General features: G+C 47.1%; 1 protein-coding gene across 1 annotated transcript in view; it reads right to left on the bottom strand.

Moving 5' to 3' along the window:
* Positions 1-2,490: 2,490 nt before the first annotated feature.
* The window catches only part of CHSY1 (chondroitin sulfate synthase 1), an 89,984-nt gene continuing 67,235 nt past the window's right edge, over positions 2,491-25,239 (bottom strand). The window contains exon 3 of the mRNA XM_064157982.1: positions 2,491-6,181. Coding sequence (XP_064014052.1) covers positions 4,589-6,181 — 1,593 coding nt within the window. The 3' untranslated portion in view covers positions 2,491-4,588. The remainder of the gene's footprint in view (positions 6,182-25,239) is intronic.

Here is a 25,239-nt window from a genome sequence, read left to right as displayed (position 1 = left end):
GGCAGTTCCCACCGAGCCACAGGACAATCAGGCTCTCCAAGCCACCCCACAAATGTCCTTTCCAGAAGGAAGAATCAAAGCTGCCTTGCTCACTTCAGCCCCTCCTGTTCATAAGCTTCATCTTCCCCAGGTGATAACCCACCCCAAAGATGAGCAGCTGTCAGGCTGCTGGAGAACAACCTCTGTGGACCACTGCTGCCAGAGATCAGACCCTGAGGAGCAATGGGGTGGAGACATGAGGCCTCTGACAAGCTACACAGGGCCAGGGAGCAAAAATGTCTGAAGGGTGATGGCAACGAGGGGTCACTCCACCTGTGCTTCAAAACGTGGCCCCAAACCTGCCAACCACAAGCCATGGCAAGCAGCACCAACATGGGTGAGAAACCCCAGTGCCAGCCCATCTCTCATCATCAGCCTTGGGAAGACTGGAATGGGAAAGTGTTTCCAACCTCTGACACTCATGGGTGTCCAGAGGTGGAAAGCTTGAACCCCAAGTGCTGGAGTGCTGCAAAGCTCTGCGTGGGCAGGAGTTTTATTGCTGTGGGTATGCCAGTGACCAGCATGGCATCTGACACCAGCTAGCTATGCTGGGAGGGAAAAAAGAGTCTCCCATTTTCAGTTGCTGTAGTTGATCATTTGATAATAGCTTTCAGCAAAACTCTCCATCACCTTCCATCTCAAGATGCCACCATCTCATTTTCTCATTGCTGGACTCTCTCAGTGGACTGGAGGCAAACCCTTCTGGGCTTCTCGATTCCAACCTTCCCAGCATGAACCAAACTTCTCTCCCTGACCCAAACCACCAAACTGCAAGTGAAATGCTCCAGCCCCAGAAGGGCTGGGTTAGCACTTGCCAGCTGACAACTTCCACCTGATGCAAACTCTTCACAACCTGGCTAGCAAATACCCCTTATTTTAGTGTGAAAATGGCTTTATAAGGTTAGACTTTATCACAGAGGGTTATAACTTGAAAATTAACTTCAAGATGGATTACTTTTAAGCTGTGAACCCATAAAACATAGGCTTGGTTAAGATGTGGGGCCTCAAGAGTTTCTTGCAAGCTTGGTGTAAAACTCACTTTTAAAGCTGCCTGCACAGATTTGGGAACTCAGAACTGTGGCAACCAAGCAAAGAAAAACCTCAATGCCAGATGGGGGCTTTTCATTAAACAGCTTATTCCATTTACATGCATCCTGCTCCTACTGACTGTTGGGGGCTAAAAAAAGGTCCTACACCATCACCATATTAATAAACACAGTCTAAGCACAGGGCTTTTACTCCCCTCCTCTTTTGGTACAATTCCTTAGGGTTCAAATTCCTCAAGCTCTTTTCTGCAGCCATAAATCCTAGCTGCTTTTTTTTGTCTTCCCTCCCCCTTGCAACCCCTCAGCTTCTTGCTTTGGGATTTAAAGTCTAGATTAGAACAGCCTCACAGCAAGGATGAACAGCTCTGATAAAACTGGCAGAGCTGTTGGAAAGAAGTGCTCCACGCGCTTCTTAATTGTCTTCACTGGGGTTTCAACACACAAAAGACTAGGAGTGTTAGGAAATGGTTCAGCCTTGTCATCAGCTGCATTGGAAATGTACAGTTAGAGCGTTTCAGGCAGCAAAAACACTTGTAATGCCTTCACAAGGGAAAAGTTAAACCCCTCTGGTGAGGGCTGCCCAGCTGACCGCAGGAATCACACAGCTCACCAGCATGGCACCAATGGGAGTGTGCACCAGGGCCTGAGGAGAGACAGGAAACCACCGGAGAGAGCTCAGTGAAGGCTGCAAAGATGCTGAGGGGCCTGAAGCATCTCTGAGGAGGAAAGGCTGAGAGCCCTGGGGCTGTTTAACTGGGAAAACAGCAGCCAGAGATGGGACGTTCTCAATGCTGCTCAGCAAGAGATAAAGGGTGGGGGCAAGAGGATGGGGCCAGACTCTTCAGTGGTACCCAGTAATGGGACAAGGGCAACAGGCACAAATTGGAACCCAGGAGGTTCCATCTGAACATAAGGAAAATCTTCTTTCCTGTGTGAGTGCTGGAGCCCTGGAACAGGCTGCCCAGAGAGATTGAGCCTCCTTCTCTGGAGAGACTCCAAACCCACCCAGCCACTGTGATCCTGGGCAAGCTGCTTTGGGTGGCCCTGCTTTGGCAGGGGGATTGGACTGGATGATCTCCAGAGGCCTCTCCTGACCCCCACCACACTGGGATGCTCTGATTTGCTTTCCCTTCCCCAGAGCCAAGGTATGTGGCATTCAGTTTACTCTGGGTCAAAACCCTTTGTGAAAGGGAGAACCTTTTACCTGGACTTGAGGCCTTGAGCAGCTGGGTCTAGTTGAGAAGTGTCCCTGCCCATGGCGGGAGGTTGGAGTAGATGACCTCTGAGATGCCTTCCAACCTAAGCCATCCTATGAACCCATGACGATTCTATGACTTACTTCCCAAAACTGCTTCACCTTCATGGCTGTGAGAAGACAGAGACTGAGGCAGATGACACAAGGAGCTCTGATTGCAAATAAAAAAATCTTTATTGCATCTTAGAAGCCAAGTCTTTTAAAAAAAAGAGGAAAAAAAAAAGGGGGGGCAGGGAAGGAAAGAAAGAGAGAAGAGAGATTTTCCATGCACTGAATCCATCCAAGTACCTACATCCTTGGGACTGTCACCAAAAACAACGATGAACATTATAAGACATCGACTCTACGCTAGCTGCAGTTCCTATTCCATAGACGTGTCACCAAAGGTTATTTCTCCCACTGGAATAGCAATTACTCCATAAGATCCCTTCCAACACAGCAATGACCTACGCAGCAGTTTTCCTCCCTTCCTTCACTGGTCTCCACTTCCCAAAGAGTAGGCAAAGTGGAACTGAGAGCAATGAGACGAAATGGTGCTGGAGGGGTTAACGATAGAAAAATAGATCGTTGGCTGGTTCTTCTGGTTTGTGTCTGCTGAGGGAGATATTTACAGGTAGGCAGGTCCCAAAGAGAGCGGCTGCTTCACTCACCATTCGCTGTCTTAAGTCTCAGGGCAAAGGGGTTCCCTTTCTGGCTTTTTAAGGCACTTTAATTTGTGGATTTTCTCTTACCTTGCTAGGTGTTCATTCACAGGGATCAGACTTTCCTTGTGTTCAGCTTCCCCATCCCCACTTCCTTGTAGGATACCAAAAAAAAAAAGTTTCTTAAGCTGATTGATGTCATTGAACCAAAAAGATAAAGTTACAAAGAATTTTTTTGTTGTGGGAGCAGGGGGGTGAGGAGGTGGGGAAGGAAAAAAAGAGATCCATGAAAAAATATTGTAGAAAGTAATCTTTGGAGATCATTTACTGCAGTATGATGTACACTACCTTACCAGTGAGAAGATGCAATACATTCCTAATATATATATATATATTTACACACACATATATATATATATATATATATAAAATATTAAAATGACTAACAGATATTCAAGGAAAGGTTGAGAACCTAAAACAATGGATATTAAATAAATTAAAGGTCTATCAGATACAGGAAAAAAAAAAAAAACCCAAACAACAAACAAACAAAAATCCCAAAACAAAACTACTAATCTGATGTAGTAAATTGTTCCCATGAACCTCACGTCACCGACGCAACAAACTCAACGCCGTTAGGCGCAGGACGCTCAGTGCAGAAGGTTTCTCCAAGTTCTCCTTAGGGATCACACCAATTGTTTGTTGCTGGAAGAGAACCACGTTTCCCATCCTCTTCCCCTTCCTCGTGGTGCTTTGGTGGTCATTGGTGGCATCAGCTCAGCTCTGGACAGGGCAGCACTCGAGGACAACACAAAGAACCCACCATGGGGTTCCTCAAGCATGGCGTCTGCACGTGGACCGAACAGAAAAGACAACAGCTTCTACAAGGAGTAACAAGCGAGCAGGTTGTGCTTACTTCCATCCCTCCCTTGAAGTCCCCTGGCCAGAGAAAGTGGAAGTGTATTTTGAAACTAAAATCATCACCCTTCTGCTAAAACCCTCCTGTGGTTACTGCCCTGATCATCCCCATGCTGACCTGTCCTCTTCTAACACAATTTAAAACACCCTGGGCCACCCTTTAACCAAAGAGGCAGAATCTTTGCGTGGTGACCACCACCACCACCTAACACTCAACACACACCCTGGCTGGCAGGCTCCAGTCCCAGCTTACAGCATTCCAGCAACGAGGACAGCAACGGGGATAGGTAGGGAACAACCTTTTTTTTGTTCGTTAAGGAAATTGTAATTCAAGTCATGTCTCCGCTGATGGGTCAAGACAACTCTTATTTAAACAATTCATCTGTTTTTTCATTTGAAGGCAAATACTGATCACAGTTTTTTGTTCAAAAACCAAGAACACAAGGACAGCGACGACGACAACAAAAGATAAACCCCAAGGGCCTTTGTTCTTCTCAAAAGGAGCGCTTGGTAAGAAAACGACGACGATTCCTAAAATAGATCCTGTCTGGTCTTTTCAAAAGTGAATTATCAAAAAACATTTTCCCAAAAAATAAATTAGATAATTAAAAAAAAAAAAAAAAAGAAAGAAAAGAAAAGACAAGAAAAGAAAAAAGAAAAGAAAAGGTCTTTGCCAGCATGGCTGGACATTAGGCTGTCCTCACTGAGCCATTAGTATTGCTGCTTTTCCCAAAATTGGGGTCGTTTTTTTCAAACCAGATTTCAGCCAACTGCTGCGTGGACCCATAAGTTGAAGCTTTGGACCCCAAGCACATTTTATATTGTTTTGGATCAAGGTTAGGGTCACAAAAGACAGGGTGGTGCACATGGACTACTCCAATCTCTTGGCTTCGGAAAGTTTTTAAGCCAGCTTGAATGACTTTGTTAAATAGGTCGACGTCTTCGAGGCCCCAGCCTTGGATGGAGACGTCAAAGCCGCCGGCTCGAAGGAGATCACCTTTGTAAATACAGGTGATACCAAAGCCATAGTTCCTCCAGAAACCTGTTTTCTGGGTGAAGGCAAAATGATTGTCACTAGGAACTTTTCCACTATAAACAATCTTTGGATCATACTGGCTAAAAATGATGGGGAAGTATACTTGCTGACCCAAAACCGTATTGGCTCTACACCGCTGGAGGAATTCTGTGGTAAACACTAAGTCAACATCACAGAAGAACAGTAAAGATTCATTTTGGAACTGAGAAGATCCAACTTCCAGAGCCAGTGCCCTGGAGAACTCCCCCGACACGGGTAGCACCTGCATGTCAGCCTTGGGGTACTTGGAGCGGTAATCTCTCATCAGCTCGATCTGCTTCGCCTTGTCGGGGTTGGAGTTGGAATTGAAGAGCAGCACCACCAGCTTGACATTCTGGTTTGGGATGAGGCACGTCTTTTCAAAGTTCACCATGAACCTTGCAAACATGTCAAAACGCCCAGAGAGAGGAATCAGGATGTTGATCTTCTTGTCTTTGAGTTCCTTCCTCTCCGCTTTTGATCTGCTAAGCTGGAAGGGCACAAACATCTTCAGCGAGTTGGAGAGGAAAGACAAGGATCCAGACTCCTGGTTGATTCTGCTGGCCAGCTCTTTGGCATCCATCTCTTCGTGCTCCATGAACTGGATCTTGCTGAAGGTCTGCTGCAGGTAGGCGTGCCTCCTGACGGGGACGGTCATCTTCTTCCCCTTATGCTTTTTGTAGAGCAGCAGCAAGTCGAGCACGTACTCGGCGCCGTACATGGGGTTCACTCTGCGGTAGCCGTACTGGATCTCCTTGAAATCGATGATCCTCCCCCGTGTCTTGGCGTTGGCGTTGATCATTTCCATCACCTGCATAACGATGTCGTCCAGCGCCTCGCGCTGAGAAGAGTCCATTCCTCGGCGGGGGGGCTGCCCGTCGGCACCCGAATACAGATACTTCCCGGTCAGAAACTCCCACTCCAAGATTTCCTCCCGGTGGCGGGGCTGGAATCGCATGAAGGAGGGCGGCATCCCCAGCTGCAGGTCATCCTTGTGGATTTCTGTGTTGCTGTACTTGCTCATCAGGACAATTTCCCGGTGCAGCTGCACGGTCCGGTGGCGCAGCTCCGCGATCTTGCGGCTCAACATGTAGCTGTGAAGCCTGTACTGGTAGGGGGGGTTCTTATTGGGGTGCAGGGTTATAGCTCTGTGTATTTTGCTGTTCCTCAGGTCTCGGATGTAACCTTTTTTGTTCTGCTCGTAGTTCTCGTAGAACAGCTGCTGCATCTAGGAGAGAGAAAGGAGAAGTCAGTGTCTCAGCAGTGCCTTCCCCGGGAAAGTTCACCCACGCAAAACCCCTGCTGGGAGCAAATTCCTCCTTGCTCAAGGGGCCAGGCAGCTTTCTGAATAAGCTGTTCTTGGGTTTAGGCACAGGTTGTAGCAAAACCAGCTGCTATTCAAGGAAATTAAGAGGATTATTCCTTGTAAACTGGTGAAAGAAACATCTACCATGGATTTGGGATTACTACAGCCCATTCTGGAGCTATCACCCTCGGCCAAGTAACTGTGCAGTAAGTCGATTGTAAGCTCATTTTTCCACAACAACACAGCCATTGCCAGGGAAGAAACCATGAAGTGTTTGCTACAAAACTCTTACTGTTCACCTCCTTCCCAGGGGCTTTAACAGTAATGACAGAAAACAATACAAAAGGAATGCCATCTCCATACCCAGCAAGTCAGACAACACCTTCCCCATCGCACCTAAACGCTCTTTAGGCACTACAAATCCAGTCTGCTGAATGTTTTAGTCGAGACGCCAAATATCTTCTCTCCAGAGCTGAGATGCAAAGCTAGAGCTTCTCCATCATTTGACAATGTCAGTAGAAAGCAAAACACTGCAGGGATTCCCAGCAGTAGCTCCAGAAGCCAGGTAGAACAGGATGGGTAAGCAGAAGAGAATAAAAGCACCCTTACGGCAGAAATTGCCATTTCCAAACAGGAAGGTAGGGAGCTAGGATGAGATTTACAAGCCCTGTGCAAAGCCAACACCCAGGAAACACAGACAAACAGGCTGTACAGTTTGCAGCAGCTGATATGATGAGAGGCATGTGCAGAGCAAGGTAAGGTGCACAATAAGCTGGGAAAAAACCCAAAACAACCAAGAGCAAAAAGGCCACACACATATATATATATCAGCTTAAACAATGAACGTTAAAAAAGATCAGTGCCTGACTCTGTCACAAGACAAATATCATCAGCCTGGCAGAGGAGCCAGTCTGCCCTACTGGGCGTGGGATCTGCTGTAGGTAAGGCAGTGAAGACAGCACACGGAGATGAAGATCAGCAGAGAGCTAACATCCAAAGGATGAACACAAAAGAGAATGACTCAAACACAACAGCAACCAAACACAGCATTTCAGGATGAAGTCAGAGGCACAAAAAGGAGGAACACAGGCACAAAAGCCTCCCTTTGACAGCGTGAGTGATGCTTCTACCAGCTGTTCCACCCCAGCACAAGTCCTGTTTTATTAGGCCTTCAGTTGCATTTTTCCCATTGTTGTGGACAGACAGAGAATGGTAGGGATGAAGGCACACCTGGCATTCATGGCCTCTGGCTTACCAAACCAGATGTGTGTGGACCGAAGGTCAGCGTACCACTGAGGACAGGCAAGCTGAGTGCACTTGAGATGGCTCGTGGGGGCTTTAATAGGAGCAAATAAATTCACCTCAGAGGAGAGAGGGAGGAATCTCAGCTGGACTGAGAAAGAAAGGCCACATTTTTCATGGGTCACCAACAGGCCCCCACTCCTTCTCCTTTCCTGCTCAAGCTCACTTTCATGCCCATTCTCCCTGCACCAATCCCTCCTGTTTTCATGCTGTCTGTGAGCAGTGCAGGCTCTTATTAGATAGATGCCATGCAGTCAAAGTAGAACATCTTGGTGATGGCCTCCTGGGAAGCTACAGATGAGCTATCTGTCAAGACGTATAACCCTTCAGGAGCCACACAAGATTGAAGAGAGTGCTACAGGCAGAGGTTGATCTAATCCTATGCTGGGCTCAGAGTTAACCAAACTGAATGAGCCTCTTGCTTTCCCAAGAAGCATGTTCTTGCACTCACCCCTGCACTGTTTCCTCTACTTAATAACAGTTGATTTTTGTCTGCTTGAACCTTGCTGCCTCTGTTGAGGGTTCTAGGAGACCTCAAATCACACCCACATAGGGTCAGTCCTGTAAGAACAATTTATTACACTGCAGAGCTCACACAGAAAGAGCTGTAGGACCCACATGGATGATGGTTGGACTCAATGATCTCAAGTTGTGCCAGAGGAGGCACAGGCTGGATGTTAGGAGGAAGTTCTTCACAGAGAGAGTGATTTGCCATTTCCCTCTTGCCCCGGGAGGTGGTGGAGTCGCCATCCCTGGAGATGTTCCAGAAAAGACTGGATGAGGCACTTAGTGCCATGGTCTGGTTGATTGGATAGGGCTGGGTGCTAGGTTGGACTGGATGATCTTGGAGGTCTCTTCCAACCTGGTTGATTCTATGATTCTGTGATCTTAAAGGTCTTTTCCAGCCTAAGCAACTCCATGATTCTGTTATTTTTACCGACTCCACTGATTTATTCTCTCCAACACAAAACAGAGAGAGAAGTAGAAATACTAAATGTGCATAGTAGCAGATTTCACTGACAAGTTACCTGCAACACAACCACATGTACAGGCTTTCCCAGGAGCATTCACAAAAATCAATCACCACGGCTGGAGAAGACCTTTAAGATCATCAAGTCCAACCACTATTTAAATCTACCAGGGCCACTACTACACCGCATCATTGAGAGCTGTACCTAGAGGGCTTTTTATGCATCCAGGGATGGGGATTCAACCACTTCCCTGGGCAGCCTCTTCCAGTCTTTGATAACCCTTTCGGTATAGACATTTCTCCTACCCTCGCTGGATAAAAATTCTTAAGCCACTTCATTAAGCACCAATGATTTAAAGGAGAACTGACAGAAGGACTCGATTTCAAATCTTGTCTGGAATTTAGTAAGCAAACAAAACCAAGGCCACGCAGCCTGGATGAATTTATTTCACAACTGCCATGCGAAGCAGCTACGAGAGGAAAGCATGAGCAGTAGCAGCAGCAGGGCTTTTAGATTACACAACAAAGGCCTAATAGAATACTGATGGGTAGGAAAATGTTACAAAACTTCCCAGCACAAGTAAAGATATGAACCCCTAGCAAATGACCTTCAATAAAACTAATAAGTGGGTTTGGAGGCTCTGGCTTGCCACGCAGGAGTCACCCCTTAGCCAGGCTAGGTAACTTCTGAACTTCTCCTCCTACTACTTCTTGCCTTCTTCCAAAAGCTAACGAACTTTGAAAGCTGGGCTGGAAATCAAAGGTACCTCAGCCAAACTTTACTGCTGCTCCAACACAAAGCAATTTACAACTGAAACGTCTATTAACAGCCACCTTGCTCCAGCCAAGAAGGTGACAACTGTAACAAACCCTGTGCTCCAGCCAGCCCCGCAGAGCAGCTAATGAGAAGCACCACAGTGCCAGGCTTTTATATAATCCTGTTTTGCAGAAGAATGCCTTGCACGGCTGGCACTGGCATTGTTTTTCCTCTGAAGTCTCCCCTCCTCCTACCCCAGCGTCCCTCTCCTCTCCTCGTGTTCAGCAAGCTGCAGCAGGCACGGGAGGTGCCAGTGTCCTGCAGCCCTGATGCCCATCCAGGAACCAGGGTGTACCCCACACCAACAGGACACGCATGGCAGGGTACTGAAGGCGCTATTGGAAGGCCCTAATCAATTCCCTGCAGAGACCATAATGACTTACCAACTATTCTGGCAGTGACGTCAAGTGCTGTAAATGAAGTCCAAGTGCCCAGCCACCAGCAGAGTAATTTAACCCTTCCTGGGCTCAGACACCTGAGGACAGTGACCCAATGGTTCAGCAGCACTTCATGATAAGGAACCCCACGTGGGCTTGTTGACAGGACAAGAAGCTTGAGGAGGGTAGATTTAGACTGGAGATTAGAAAGAAATTCTATCCAGTGAGTGTGGTGAAACACTGGAAGAGGTTGCCCAGGGGGGTCATGAATGCCCCCTCTATGGAGGTGTTCAGGGCCAGGGTGGACGAGACCTTGGGCAATCTGGTCCAGTGGAAGGTGCTGGAACTACAATGATCCTTAAAGTTCCTTTCAACTGAAACCATTCTACATGGATTGTGTTTTCTCACCCAAAATTTGAAAGAACTAAGTCCTCTCCATACAGTTTGGCATGAATTTGCAGAAACAGTGAAGGCAGAGCTAGTCCCAGGCACGGCTCAGCCACCACCAAGAGCAGTGCCTGACAGTCACCCTTCACTGCTGACGTAGTTCCTGCTCCATCTGGGTCCAAACCATTGCACTAAATAATTAGCTCACTTGAGCTTTCAACTGCACACAATACAGGAAAGCCTTCAATCATCATTCCCTCTCGTGTACATCATTAACAGGTGGGTGGGGGAAGACAGCAGAGAAAGTAATACCTGCAATTGATTTGTTCCTCCCACGTAGCAGCCACTGGGCACAGACGTGGGGAAGGATGCAAGGCCAGAACGTGCAGGCTCCTACCAGGCGTTACGTGCAAGCTTCCTACCAGGCTCTTGTGAGCTGAACTCTTGCAAACTCTTCTTTTAGCCAAAGAGGTTTCTCTTTTTGCAAAAAGAACCTTTCATGGATATTAATTTTGCAATGATTATATTCTAAGCATGCTTTATTCTAGTGCAGAGCACTGAGAGCATAGGGATACAAAGAAGAGCTACTCTTCATTGACCACTATTTACTCTAGACCTGTTGAAGCCTTAAAAACCCTAATGTTCCCCAAACCATTAGAGACTGAATGTTTAAACTGTGGTACAGCTGTTGTGGGCACTGCTGGCTCCTGTCCAAAAGGCCAACTGAAAGGAGAGAGTGTTAGGTTCTTCGTTTTAAATGAAGAAGTCTTTTGCAGGCCAAAAAAAGTGTACTGGAGAAAATGGACTTTAAAAATAAGAGCAGTTTATGCAGAAACTGGCCCACAGCCACCCATCAGCCCCCGAGGGCTTTCTCTCACAGCTCCAGATTGTACTGCTGCAGCCCAGAAAACGCAGCCCCACAAGTCTCATGAAAAGCAATCGTGGACAAGACATGTTGCATGGCAGGCCTCGAAATGCCCAAGATGAGCTTTAAGTACAAAGCCAGACTAATTAAAGGCTCAAAAGATGGCTCCTGGAGCCTGAGCACCTCAGCTGGGAGGAGAGGAGCAGGCAGGCCTGCCTCTGCAGCTGGTGCAGAGCACTTCTCCTATGGGACTAACGTGGGTGCGGGGACAGTCCTCACCCTGCGGCCAGAACAGCGCAGTATGCTCATCCCCACCTTCTCCTCACTTCTCCTAGCAGAGATGCAGCTACTGCAGGGCAATGGAGCAGTGTCTGTGGGCTGGCTGAAGTGAAATGAAAGATGTTCTGCACCCTCACCTCAAGTAATTGCATGAAACAGTTGTAGCTGCATGGACACAGCTTTGCCACTTCGGAATGAGCAGCCAAAACAGAGCACTAATTTTCTGGGTTTTAAATCACTGATACAGCTGAACTGATGAAGCATTCTGCCCACAGACTCAATGGAGAGGAGCAGTAGGTCTTTGTTTACTGCTGACTTGCCTATGGCGGAGGGGAGATGACAGTGACCTTCCTGGATACAACTCTGCCTTCAGGGTCCTTATTAACGATGATCTTTGCATTTTCAATCCTGAACTTTCTGTGTGATCCCACAGCTAAGCACTGCCATGACTGAAGTCACTCCTGGGCAGAGTTATTATGGTGGAGACAAGCAGAGGGAAGTGAAGGATAAACACTCATTTCCAGTGAACTTGGCCACTCGTTCATCCCTGCAACCTCCCCAGTTGCTGCTGCAGGAAAGGATGCAGGAAATGCCACTCGGCACTGGGAAATCAGACTTCCCTCACAGCTGACAAGGGAAGCCCTGAGCTCTGGAGCAGGACTAACTGATGTGACCCTTTCAGACTCCCCACACAAATTTCATCCTGCACAGGCTCACATTTGCTTTGTTTCATGAATTAAAGACGGGCAAGAAAATTACCCAGCCAGCCAGGACTCGACAGGCGCAGAGCAGGCTGCTGGAGAAGCAGAGCCAGAGCCAGCTGTGCTCTCCTGTGACCTCTGAGTACTCCAGGCTTGCTCTGAAGCAAGAGGTTTATTCGGTACAACACAACTGCCTCTTCTTGTATGATCCTAAATGAAACAATGCCTGCCTCACTCCAAGCCTTGCAGTGCCTTCTGCACGACTCTCCTCTCCCAAGTGTTCCAGAAAGGAAGCCAAATATCTAAGGCAAGTTTCAAGCACAGCAAACTCAAGGTCATTGAATTCCCATGGAATCTGTGAATTAAAGAGAGTTCAATCTTTCGGTAACAACACCAAGCAGCTGCTTAATTAAACAACTGTCCTCCCAACCTTTTCATGCCTAAGAAAGTAGAAGAGCTTAAGAATTAGTTACTAATTTGCAGTTTCTCAAACTAAGTAGCCTCAAAAGTATTCCCAGCTTGGAAATGGAAAGAAGAAAACCCACAAAAATGAACATATCTTCCAAACTGGCATCATGTAGGTCACCTCTGACCTTGAGTTTGATGATCTCATTACCCAAAACCTACATGTGGGAGCAATCCACAGCACTTGGGAACTGAGATACTGCAGCTATGAAGCAGAGAAGAAATCGTCTCCTTCTGGTCCTGCATTAAACTCCTGGTCTAAATGAGGATGCAAGATCTGGTCTCTTCTTTGCCATGAAGCAAGGACTCCTTCCTATCTTGGATAAGGAGGACAAGCTGAATCAGACTATGTGGGTGAAGGAAACAAAGACCAGTGCAGCTACACAAGACCACAAAAGAAGGTAGATGCCCATTTAGTGAAGCCTCCTTCCCTTGGCTGCCTCTGACATACTATCAGGTGCTGCTGTGAACTCCATAAAGCCTGGAGCTGCTTCTCTAGAGGCAAGGAGCTACGCTTTGAAAGCACAAAGCAGAACACAACCCGAAAGCATTCTATGCCTTACGAGTAACCTATTGACACAGAATGTGCTTTTCTAGGCTATTTAGATTTAGCTGTGCAAACCTCAGGAGAGTGGGATGCAGCTGTGGTGTCTCCCTCGGAGAGGTTCTGATTTAACAGAAACAAAACTAGGCAGAACATGACTAAATATTAACAAATGTTCTCTGCAAGGGCTATTACAGAAGCAGAAGACCATAGGTGCTAATGACTCAATATCAATGCTATTGTCTGAGAAAGTGTGCTCAAAATCTGTTTCCAGCATGATTTCCAAGTTACGGGTCCTGGTGTTCTGCACATGGCTCTCCCTTGCTTGAGTTTAGGCTTTGACCCACAGGGCAAATGATTCAGCCCTGCCTCTCCAACAGAGAGGAACAGGCTCTGTCCCAGATCCAAACACAACCAGGAACACAGCAACTCTCTGCTGATTTGCTCATTTAAAGGCCAGACTCAGGGGTGATGCCAAATTACTTGCCCACCGAATGTACTGTGCCTTGGGACTTCTTTCGCTTGTTGTCAACTTCACACTTTTAGTCTCTGCAGCATAGGCAGGGCAGAAGAAAAACTTGGTTTTCATTGTGAATTTCAACAAGGTCATGAAAGAAAGAGACAGAGCCTTGGAATCTGTATCTGCTCTTTCTCATGTAAAGTGTTAAGATTCCAGAGGAGCAGCACATGACCCTCGGAGGGTATTTTCTTGGAGATGATGAGCAGAAAGCTTCTGACACCCTAGCAAAAGCTTTTTTTGGATGCTGGAAAAAGAATTAGAGTGATGCTGTCTCCTCTGAGACTATGGAAGAGAAGATCTCTTCTGGACTGCTGTGTGATTTTCCACCATGTGTTTCAAGAAGCAGTAATGTAATCATTTAGAAATACTTTTGTCCATGGAACTCCAAGATTCCCATTTGGGAGCTACTTTCCATGTCCAGTGGTTTTGTAGGAGTTGTGATGTGCCTTTTTGGTCGCAAAACACTTGGTGAGGCTACTGCAAGCTTACAGGAGGCTGGAGGAGAAACTCTCCATTTGGAGAAACTTCATCTGCAGCTTAGGCATCCTCACATCATCTCAACATCAGAAGTAAAGACAAAGCAGTGCAGCCTCTCCACCAGATCAGCTGGGGACAGCAGTGATTTTGTAGCACACCCAGACCAGGTCCCCAGGTTTTTAACACCACCCAACTCACAGGGTCCCAGAACTGTTGTGGTTGGGAGATTCCTCTAACATCACCAAGCCCAACCATTAACCCAGCACTGCCAAGTCCATCAGTAAGCCACGTTCTTCAGCACCACATCTGCAAGGTCTTAAACCTCTCCAAGGATGGGGACTCCATCACTTCCTTGGACAGCCTATTCCAGAGCCTGACAAACCTGGGGAACAAACTGTTCCTAATATCCAACATAAACCTCCTGTGGCATGACTTGAGGCCACTTTCTCCTGTCCTGTCACTTGTTCCTTGGGAGAAAAGACCGACCCCCAGCTGGCTCCAACCTCCTTTCAGGGTGGTCTCCCCTGAGCCTCCTTTTCTCCAGGCTGAGCAGCCCCAGCTATCTGAGCTGCTGCTCATAAAATTCTGCAAGAACTGTGGGGACAGGATCTCCCCCAGAGGATCCAGCTGCAGGATCACAGAACCACAGAATTGTCAGGGATGGAAGGGACCTCAAGGATCACCTAGTACCAACCCCCCTGCCATAGGCAAGGCCATCCAGTATCCTCAGCCATGCCCACATCACCAGTACAGCCTTCTTTTCATGCAAGATGATTCAGGAACCCCCAGCCTTGAGTAGGTAGTTGGTGTCCTACATGGAGACAATGTCACAGTAAAAGGTGAAGGCTGAAGGAGTCACAACAGCACAAAGCTCTCAATCTCTCCAAGTCTTCAGAGATTACCATGAAATTAATTAGGCAAAGATTTGGCCTCCTAATAACCACTGCTGCAGCTCTTCCCAGGGTGTAAAAAGGTGGGGGTGTATTTAAAAAAAACAACAGATTAATTCTCAAGACTTTTGGCACTTCCAGCTTGAGCAGCACCATTTTGGATGAAGAGGAACACAGCTTCCTTCTCCATGGCAACAGGCCAAGTTTGCTGCTTCTGATCCTTTGTGAAGTGTTGTGATAGGAAGCTGGGATCATAGAATGCCCTTCAGCAAAAAGGGCATGAAGCACATCTAGTTTGTAGGTGATTTGGAGCAACATGGGAATTCTGATGACTTCTTTCAGTGGACAAGTCCTCCCCACCTGACAGCCAGCTCTGCAGGTACTTCAGCACAGTGTGAGGGCACTAACTTTTGCAGATGTCCTCACTACGCCTCCAGCTCAGCAAGCTCAAGAAGAGCCACTGTGGCTGAGCACAAGGCACTGCAATTAACTATGACTCAGTCCTCCAAAAGCAGAAAGTCTCCCAGTAAGGAGCAGGATCTCCCTCTGCTCACTAGAGCAGGGCTGGCCTGCTGCAAAAGGGAGGGAAGGTGGCAGCAAGAGGCAGCACTGAGTTCCCTGCCCTGGATGGGTGTCAGCAGGAAACCCCTCCATGGCACCCAGCACTGGAGTAGGAATTCACTCCACTTTCCTCTGGCTGCTTGTCCTAACTTAAACCACATTTAAAAGAACATATTCTACTCCTGTTGGGGGAATATCAGAACAAGCTATGGAAGTCCTTACAAACTCCCAGAGAACTGGTGCCCAGTACCGACGCAACACTCGTGACGCAGGCAGGTGGTTTCACTGCTCCTCTTTCACCAGTCTGCGAGCTCAGATTGGTCCTTCATCTTTTAATTTGTCTTTTCAGCCAGAGACACCATTTTTGGGGCTGGTTGAGGACTGTCTACAAGGGCCTGGACTCAATCACCAGCTTGTTTCACACGAGGAAGCAACAGAGGATGACAGCTTCCAGGGTTCACTAAAGCAGCAGCGCATTGTTCCAATGTGCGTTTCAAACACATGCACATTTGGGTTTTGCCAAAAAGCATTGTTTAGTAATTGCTCAGAGGAGGGGAGGGAAATAAAACCACAAACCCTTGTTTTATGTGGAGAAGCCACATGTTTCTGTCAGCCCATGAGGATCCTACAGCCAGGCCCTGGCCCTGGGATAACGCAGCTTGAGAAGGCTGTGATGGCAAAGAGTGCTGCGCAGTAATGCTGCTGCTGCAGAGTTTCCACAGTGAGATGCCACGATTGCAAAAGTGGTTTTCTTGCACTCATATTGTTACCACACAGAGCTTAAAGCTTGCCCAGTATGCTGTGATGAGCTTAAAAACAAAATCTGCCCTTTGTCTCATGGCAGGAGACAAGTACACTAGCCGGTGAAGAGGTGGCACAGCCAAAATCATGCAACGCCTCTGCCTCAAAGAGCCCTGCCATCTAAGCCCCCTGCCTACACAGTAGTTCAGTTACAACAGACACAGCTCCTTGATCAACAGGAGATCAGCAGAGGAAGTCTGCCCATTGAGAGGGCTGCTGATCTCTCAGGAATTTGACTTTCATGCCCTGTATGTCTAAAGTCCCATAAATTGTGCATTCATAGCTCTAACTACAAAGGTCACCTACCTCTGTTACTTGCTCTGCTGAACCATGAGGGATAATACATTTAAAACAAGGCACGTTTTGGAGAAAGCAGCAACTGATAACAAAAAATGGAGCCTCATCTGGATAGGGTTTGCAGGTTGGGTGCAGATTTAACTCCCTGGGAAAAAGATGGAAGCAGCGAGAGAAAAGCAATGAAAGAATGGAAGGACAGCGGAAGAAGGAAGGGAAGCACAGTGGCAGAAGGCAGGGAAGAGAGAAGAAAAAGGAAGGGAAGAGCAGTGGAAGAAGGCAGGGAAGAGGAGGAGAAGGAAGGGAAGCATAGTGGAAGAAGGCAAGAAAGAGCAGAAGAAGGAAGAGCAGCAGAAGAAAGAAAGGAAGAGCAGTGGAAGAAGGCAGGGAAGAGCAGAAGAAGAAGAAGGGGAAGAGCAGTGGAAGAAGACAGGGAAGAGCAGCGGAAGAAGGAAGGGAAGAGCAGCAGAAGAAGGAAGGGAAGAGCAGCAGAAGAAGGAAGGGAAGAGCAGCAGAAGAAGGAAGGGAAGAGCAGTGAAAGAAAGAAGAGCAGAAAAAAAAAGGAAGGGAAGAGTAGTGGAAGAAGGGGAGAGCATGTCTGCACATGCACAGGTTTGGGACCAGCCCATTCCTCTCCATGCACTGAACTAGAAGGAAAGCAACATCTTTCTAGGCAGCCACAGCTTTTATTGTCCCCTTGTCAGTGGAACAAGTTTCTCATTATTCAAACGAGCTGTCAGGCAGACTGGCATTTCCCTCCTGGCAGTGTCCAAGTGAGCCCGTTCGTTCAAATATGGGTAAGGATTTCACACAGTGTTGCTGGCTAACTGTATATGGTCTGAGGTTTTCTGGGAAGTCTGCTGTCTGGCACAGCTTGGAAGAGTAACAAGCAGCATTACTCTGCAGTGCTCTGTAACCAAGTGCTTCTTGCATTACACATGGTCTGCCAACCCAAGGGGCTCGCCTCCGAGCGGGGGTGTTGAAGCTGTGCTGATGCATGCCATCCATCATCTAGCTCTGACAACAAGAATATTCAACTGCTGCTTTTGTAATGTCCTAAATGAAAGCAGGAGATGCAGATACTGATAAATGAAGTTCCGCAAGAGTCTAAATGCATTAGCCACTGTTAGAAATGAAAAGGGAAAAAAAACCAAGCACTGCCTCAACCATTCCCAAGCTTGGTGAAGGATTTGCTATTCAAGCTAAACTCTCTTTTGAATGCCAGCCACAGAAATTAGAGGCTTTGGTCCCTCTGTAGGGTTTTCCTTGCTCCTTTACTTCCATCCTGGATGACACTTCTCTCTGCTAGTTGTGATCAAGCTGCTGCAGGTGCAGTTTTAAGAGAGCCAAAACTGTTCTTTGGTTCCTACATACTTCTAGCACCCAGCTGGGTTTTTCCCTCTCTGGGAGTACTGCAGCCCTTCTAGATCTGGAAACCAGGCAGCTTGGTGGAATTTTAACATAGTCATTCATCATTAGTCTCGAGAAAAGGAGGCTGAAGGGTGACCTCATCGCGCTCTGCTACTACCTGAAGGGAGGCTGGAGTGAGGATGGAGACAATCTCTCCCCCTTGATGGCAAGCAACAGGAGTAGAGGAAATGGTTTCAGGCTGTGCCAAGGGACATTCATGCTAGATGCTAGGAAATACTTCAAACATTGGAATGGTCTTTGCCCAGGACAGTGTTGAAGTCACCATCCCTAGAGATGTTCTAGTGGTGTGTAGACCTGGCACTTAGGGACGTGGTTTAGTGTTGACCCTCCAGTGCTGGGTCAAAGGCTGAACTGGATGATCTTTGAGGTCTCTTCCAGGCAGATATATTCTGGGATTCTGTGACTTTGCCTTACCCCACTGATGCTTTGCAGACATCTAGGAGACTGGGGAAAATGGGAGTCCCTAATCCCAAAACATGGAGATCGCTCGGGTGGGTTTGCTCACTGGGCCAAAGTCCTATTGCTTCAGGGAACCTTGTGGGTGCTCAACACTGCTGAGCAAAACAAAGAAAGGCAGGGAGGGAAAAAAAGCCACTGCTGGGAAGGCAAAAGCAGTTTTAGCCAATGTATGGAGAAGGTTGGTGGGCTCAGAAGCTTCGTTCACCAGACAGCAATGCCTTGTCTTCTTATGACCCATTTTTAGTTGTTCATCAAGGACATTTCAGGGATTCAACTCATGAATAGCAAATGACTTAGGCTGAGTTTGCCAAAAAGCCTTCTCCTTGCTGCAGGAAGGCAGGGCTGCTTTGAAGTACCTCCTGAACCAAGACAATTTACAGCCTGACAGCTTAAAGCTGCATTGAAAGGGGCACAGGTCTCCTCGGGGCGTTATAAACGGCCGCGGTTCAGACGCAGGCGTGCCACCGGCCCAGGAGGGCAGGGTGCATGGATGGGGACTGTGTTCTGCTGTCCCATGAAGGCATGTCCACAAGGGAGCCAGAGCCCTTCAATGGGGCTTTCAGAGGGACACACAAGACTACTTTCTGCTGCATTTTCCTTAGTGCTCTTCTGAGATATACTTGTATCATCTGAACTGCAGGTTGTTCCTGAGCTCGGTGTGGTTTTGAGCTGGAGCTAATAAGGGCTCTGATGTGACCCTGATGAGCAAATAGGTGCACTCCCAACTCACTGCCAGCAGCAGGCTTTCAGACCACTGCCCAAGGCAAGGTTTTCAAAGAGGCTGAGCTGGCAGCAGAGGAAAGTGTTCCCCATTGCTGACTCAGCCCCGGGGGTAGCACTTTGTGTCAGAAGGCAAGGTGGGTGGGCACCGACACACTATTTGCTTCTTAATATAGCAGTTCTATAGCAGTTCCCTTCAACACAGCTCATCTGGCAGGGCCTGGAGGCACCCACAGAGCTCAGGGTGGGAGGTAGGCTCTGACTGTGCTCAAGGACGTCTGTCAAGGACATACTCCACAGCAACAACCTGATTTGGGATGCTCAACCTGGCATTAGCAGTGTTTCCTCTAAAGCCTACAGAAAGAGTCGAGGGTCCTCCTCCCTCATTTCATGGCTCTTCTGTCCATGCTGCTTGGCTTTTTGAAAGCAAAGAGCCCAAGGGTCAGGGTGCAGGGTGCAGGGCCACTCTCCATCACGCTGTGCCTCTGCTGCCTTTAGAAACAAACACCAGAGTCAAATACAATCCACCCACCAGAAACAGATGTTAGAAACCTGTCCTCCGAGGTCTGGCCTCCTCTCCAGTGCCTGAGGGGGTAGCTCTCTTTTTCATTTTTAAGGCAATAAGAATATGTTCAAAGGCTTTTTTTCCGCTTGGAGGAGGCAAATCTACACCTGGTCCAGAACTGCTTCGATGCAAGCCAGCAAATACCAACCCTGTGTCTTGGAGGGAAGTTTGATCACTTGACTCAGTTGTCATTTTCTACCTTTACAGAACCTTTTTACAGCTAATCCAGCAGTGTCACACGAACACTGGTGACAAATTGAGCCTAAGCTATTCAAGTGTACCATATTTTTATTCAGCAGACTGTCAAAAGAGAACTTTTCCCTTCTGGAACGACATTTGTTTCTACAAGTCTTTAAGCCATAAGAATACAGAGATGATCTTGTGGGTTTTTCCTCTCCATGGAAACAAGGCACCATTACATTACTTCCCACAGACCAAAAAAAGAGAGGGAAGCAAAGGATGGGTAAAGAGAAAGGAAGAGAGTGAAAGGGAGAAGGCACAGTGGCAGAGCAGAAGAGATCATTCTGTCCTACAGTCCTTTTTAGGCAAGATGCTCTTTTTGAGTACTTTATGTCCTCAAAAAAAAGTCCTCAAAACAGCAGTGTGTGTTGTGCAAAGATGAAAGATGGTAAGCATTATGCTAAGCTTAAAATGTAGCTCCAGGGCCTGGCACATCAGAGACTGTTTAGTATTAGTGTTATCCAGAAAAGCACCGAGAAATGCATCGCAGGATATTGAAGAAATCTATATCAGGATATTAAAACTAGTATTCAGTAAACTGCTAGGAGTGACTATCACAACATGGTCAGACCACAAGCTTAATGAAGCCTAGGAAATAAAGCACCATGACTAATTTGAAGCACATTAAAAGAAATCACATACAAACTCCACTAAATCCATCCGCTCCGAAAAGCATCCTTGCTGTGCCCTACGTAGGCTGGGTGAGGAGACAGACACATGTGATTTACACATGTTGTGTTGCTCCTTGCATTATGCTGGTTTTCAACACAAGTACTGCCTGTTCTTGAGCTCTGGGATCTCACACAAAGAGGATTTCTAAGAAAAAGGTTTTAAGGCTGGAAACGAAGTGACGTGGCCCAAACCTGAAGACCTGTCATGCTCGGTGCCTGCCTGCCTGCCTGCTGCTGCCTTCCCATTACACAAGGCACCGTCCTCTGGCAGGAAGGAGTAGCAGCCAGGAGCAGCAGAGTAACAGCCTCATCTTAGCAGATGTGTGTGCTGTTTGCAACGAGTCAAGAAGTAGGTCAAAGCATGTCTTCGTGGCTCTGAAAGCCCAGCTTCCCAGGCTCCTGGGAGGTTGGGTTTTGTCTGCAGTATAGCCCTCCTGCCCACTTTGAATGGGAAAGAAACCACCTGACTCATTAAATGCCAGCTTCTCCATCCTCTCAAAGGGCCAAAATACATTGGGAAAGTAAAACAACCTCACAACATCAAAAAGCACAGATCAGAACCCAAGACTATCCAAAACGCCCTTCCCCTCTTCACCCTTCAGAGAGCTCCCACTTGGTGCTGAGAGTGGAAACTGTCCTGGGAGGACATTTACCTGAGCTGGTCTGTTCTGGCTGTGCTTTATGTCCCACAAGAGAGCAACTATAGAGAGGCATCAAACGGTTAATGTGCACTAACAACTGCAGGTGACTTGCTCATGGTGGCGGCTGGAGCTTTATGAGGGGGATTATAGAATTGTTTAGGTTGGGAAAGGCTTTCAAGATCACACAGTTCTGCACAGATACCACCATAGACAGGAAGCTGTGAGATAAACCCCAGCCTGGAAATTTCCTTACAGCAGAAGAGATATATTGAAGACCTGAAGAGAGCAGAAGACAGTAAGAGGTCATAGTTTGAAAGCAGCTGGAACTACTGCTAATCATTTGTGCCCTGGGTGTTGCAAAATGCCAGCAAGAGTGAACTACGTGAACTCACCAAGAGACGCAGGTTTCTAAGAGATGCACTAACTCCTGCCCCTGTTGAATGATGTCAGATTCAAACGTCAAACCCACTCCACTGGTGAGTTAGCCAGCTCTATATTAGGTTTCTTTCTTCACTTGCAAGTTGACAGAAACCATTACCCTGACATAATGGTTAGGGTTTTAACAGCATGAGCCTATTGGTCATAACCATGAAGAAAAACAATAATAATGATGATGATGATAATAATCTGTAAGCCTCAGTGGCAAACAAAATAATGTGATCTTGATTCTCTTGCCCACTAAATAATTATGCTTACATCATGCTAAAATAAAAAGTCTAAGTTGTGTTTTCTGTTATTAAAAATACAAGGAAGAATTCAAACTGTCCATATAGATGGAATTAAAAATCCAAGCCATATATAACCCAGACCAAAGTATGTAATCAGGACATAACAAATGGAGTTTAATACTCAGAGGAAACCACAGCTCTGGAAGACATTTAAAGGAATATTTCCATTTTCCTAGGAACTCTATCAGGTTCTTGGCCAGACATTTTTGATTGCACTGCACTAAAAATATAGTCCTGGTTTCAGAGGACAAAAATTTTAGAAGCATGACGAAATGTGAAAGGTAATTGCAATGCACCACTGAGCTATTTTATTACATTATCTAACATCTTTAAAGAGTAGATTAGCTCACAGTGCAAACATTCTGGTTTCCCTGATGTTTAAGTGCTGGCATCGACACAAGGCAGGAGAAACGACCGTGCCTGAAGACGGGGGAGTGGTGCTAGCGAGCTTCCAGAGCAGGTTTCCTTAGCAGAATGGGCAACACTTTCCATTCAAGAACTATGTGGAAGAGCTACAGCCCCTTTACACATGTAGTCTGAGAAGATGGCTGGGAAAGGTGTGATCACTTGCCAAGCCCTCCTTACCAGGCAAACAATTACCAGCATTGTGAGGGTCCTGCTGCAGATGTAAAACCGGAGGGAGCTGCCAGGAGGGACCGCAGGAGCCCACTGCACCAGAGAGCATATTCACCAGCGGTCACGAACTGCCTCCCCCCTTATCCTTATTTAATCCTAACTTCTTCAGCCTCTCAGCAACAGAATACAGAGTGTCAACGCCACAACATCTCACGAAGAGCCGGTGCCCAAAGAAGCAGGCAAGCCTCAGGCTGCCCAAGATTACTGAGACTCAAAAGAGAAGGCAAAAAGCACAACTGGAAACAGCAAGCGTGGATCCGGCAGAAAGGACTCCCCACACCTGCAACAAATAACACACTTCAGTGGGTGAGATTTGCACTACACAAATCTCTGTTTACCTAGGAAATCCGTATTTACAATGGCTGCAGTTCTGTTTTCCTTCTGCTCCCTTTGCCCTCCCACCTGTCACAACAAGCAGCAGCGGGAGCCCTCCTGCAGCCGCTCTGTTATTCACTGCTGCTTTCCCTCCTCCTTCACCCTCTGGCTGGGGAGCCCAAGGACTGGATCTAGCTATCAGACAAAAAGCAGGGAAATAGGCTTCAGTCTCTGTTTGCCGAGGGAAACAATAATGACTAAACAAACTTCTGTTTCCTTTGTGCGGCCAGGCTTGAAAATTAATTCACTCCTCCCTTCCTCAAGCACAGGGCAACCCCCTTGGGAACCTGCACACAGGTGGGTCTGGCATGGCATGGGATGCAGGGAATAAGAAAGCAAAATGGAGGAGAAACACGAAGGTCTTTAGTTAAAAGTAGGCAGTACCTGTATGTGGCTACCATCTTGCATACGACACTGCAGTTTACCGCTCTATAAAAGGCAGTTTAAATCCCTAGGGCTGTCCTCAAGCAGCAGTTCTGAAGCAGGGCTCCGAAGGTGGCATTAACCTCGTTTTAGACGAGGTGGAATGAATTGCATTTTGAATGTTATTTTCCTGTCAGTGTAGAGTCTGCCATAAAAGGCAGCCAGGGAAGCTACATGCAGAATACGAGGTGTCAAGGGTCCGGCGTAGCCTCATTAGAGGGTGGTCGAGTGACACTTGTTTAAAGCGTTATGCACTATGAATTGAGCATTTATTTTGCATCACCCAGTAAAACATACGAGCCTCACGCTGGCAGCTGTGCAAAGTTTTACCCCGGCTGCACTGATGACTGACTGTACTTCCTTTGACTTTCAGAGCCTCTCCTTCTCCCTTTAACAGGGAAAAAGAAAAGAAGCCTAAAAACTGAGAATGCCAAAAATGCAAAGGCTTGTGTATCAGCCCACAGCCTGCACAAGGAGGGCGAAAGCAGATCACCCCCCAAGACATCATCTTTATTAAGGTCGCAGATGGAATTACAGCATGATAATTAAAGTCTTTGAAGACTTGGCAACCTCATCCTCCGAGAGTGACTCTTCTAGAAGCTCTGGAAGCACACACACTTTCCACTCCTGGGTCGGTGGCTTAAACAGGGACCATATTAAACAGCATCCTGGAGATCTGACCATCGCTTTCTTTTTACCCTAGGGAGAGAAGGAGCCTTGCAGACTTTGGCAAGATACTGCGTGCAGATCCTTCTGATCAAGACAGCTAAAGCTAGAGATGACACCAGGCAAGGAACTCATGTCAGCCTGCTATTAATATTTACCCAGCCTGAGAAGTGTTTTGGCATGGTTTTAACAGCATTGCAAGATTTATTCCATTTCAAACGCGCTCTGGACCATAACGCAGAGCAGCGCTGCTGTCTGTTTTATTGCATCAGCAGTAGGAACATGCCTCTTTTTCCACCTCAGAACAGGCCTGGGGGGCAGAATTAGCCCCCAGTACCCAGGGGACTGTGATGGCAGATGACAAGCTAGTCAATACAAACACTCTAACAAGGAGAAACAGAAGTAGAGGCTGTTGACACATACTTCTCTTGGGCAAAGCAAACACAAAAGGCACGGTAGGACAGACCAGCATTACTTCAGCTTTGTCTGGCACACCAAGGAATCGTCATCACATGTGCTACGCGTTGTAGGGTGGTGGGTTACGAGTAGGAGTAACAGGGTGGGATGTACTTCTAAAGCACGGGAACGGGAAAGAGAAGGTTGCAAGCAAGAGCGCTGGGATTTGCTTTGTTTTCTTTAATTGAATGGGCATTAACTTAAGAAGAAAAGGCAAGGCATAATCTGAAGAGTAAGTGTAGGTGACAACATGGAAATGGAATTTCATTATTGATTTCAAGGCGTAATGAGATCCAACAGCTGAAAACAGAGGCATCACAGTGTCAAAGTGGCTAAACAACTAAGCAGCTTCACCACAATGGAGAAACTGGGCAGGATAATGACTGCCAAACTACTTAAGACTTCAAGAATAGATTAAAAACCTCTTAAAATGAAGTTTCTGGGAAGTGTTGTACAGTCTCTGTGCACAGAACATCCCAGCTGCTTAGATGTGAGTATCCTGTCCGGACCCGAACCTGCTTCATATGGCTTTATGCAATTGTCTTTATCTTGCTCAGCTTGTTCCTACCACTCACATCCTCGTCCTAATAAACCTTTATTACTGCTATTTAAGAGCTCCAGCAATTGTCTGTCAGTATCAGGCAACATTTGTGGGTATTACATATATTTTGGGACAGTAAAAGGTATTGCTGGAGAGGATGGGAGGGGCTATGGGTAAT

This window comes from Pogoniulus pusillus, chromosome 17 (genome assembly GCF_015220805.1).
Source record: "Pogoniulus pusillus isolate bPogPus1 chromosome 17, bPogPus1.pri, whole genome shotgun sequence".
Lineage (NCBI taxonomy): Eukaryota > Metazoa > Chordata > Aves > Piciformes > Lybiidae > Pogoniulus > Pogoniulus pusillus.
Note: the sequence above shows the minus strand (reverse complement) of the source record. Positions and strands in the feature narration are given on the sequence as shown.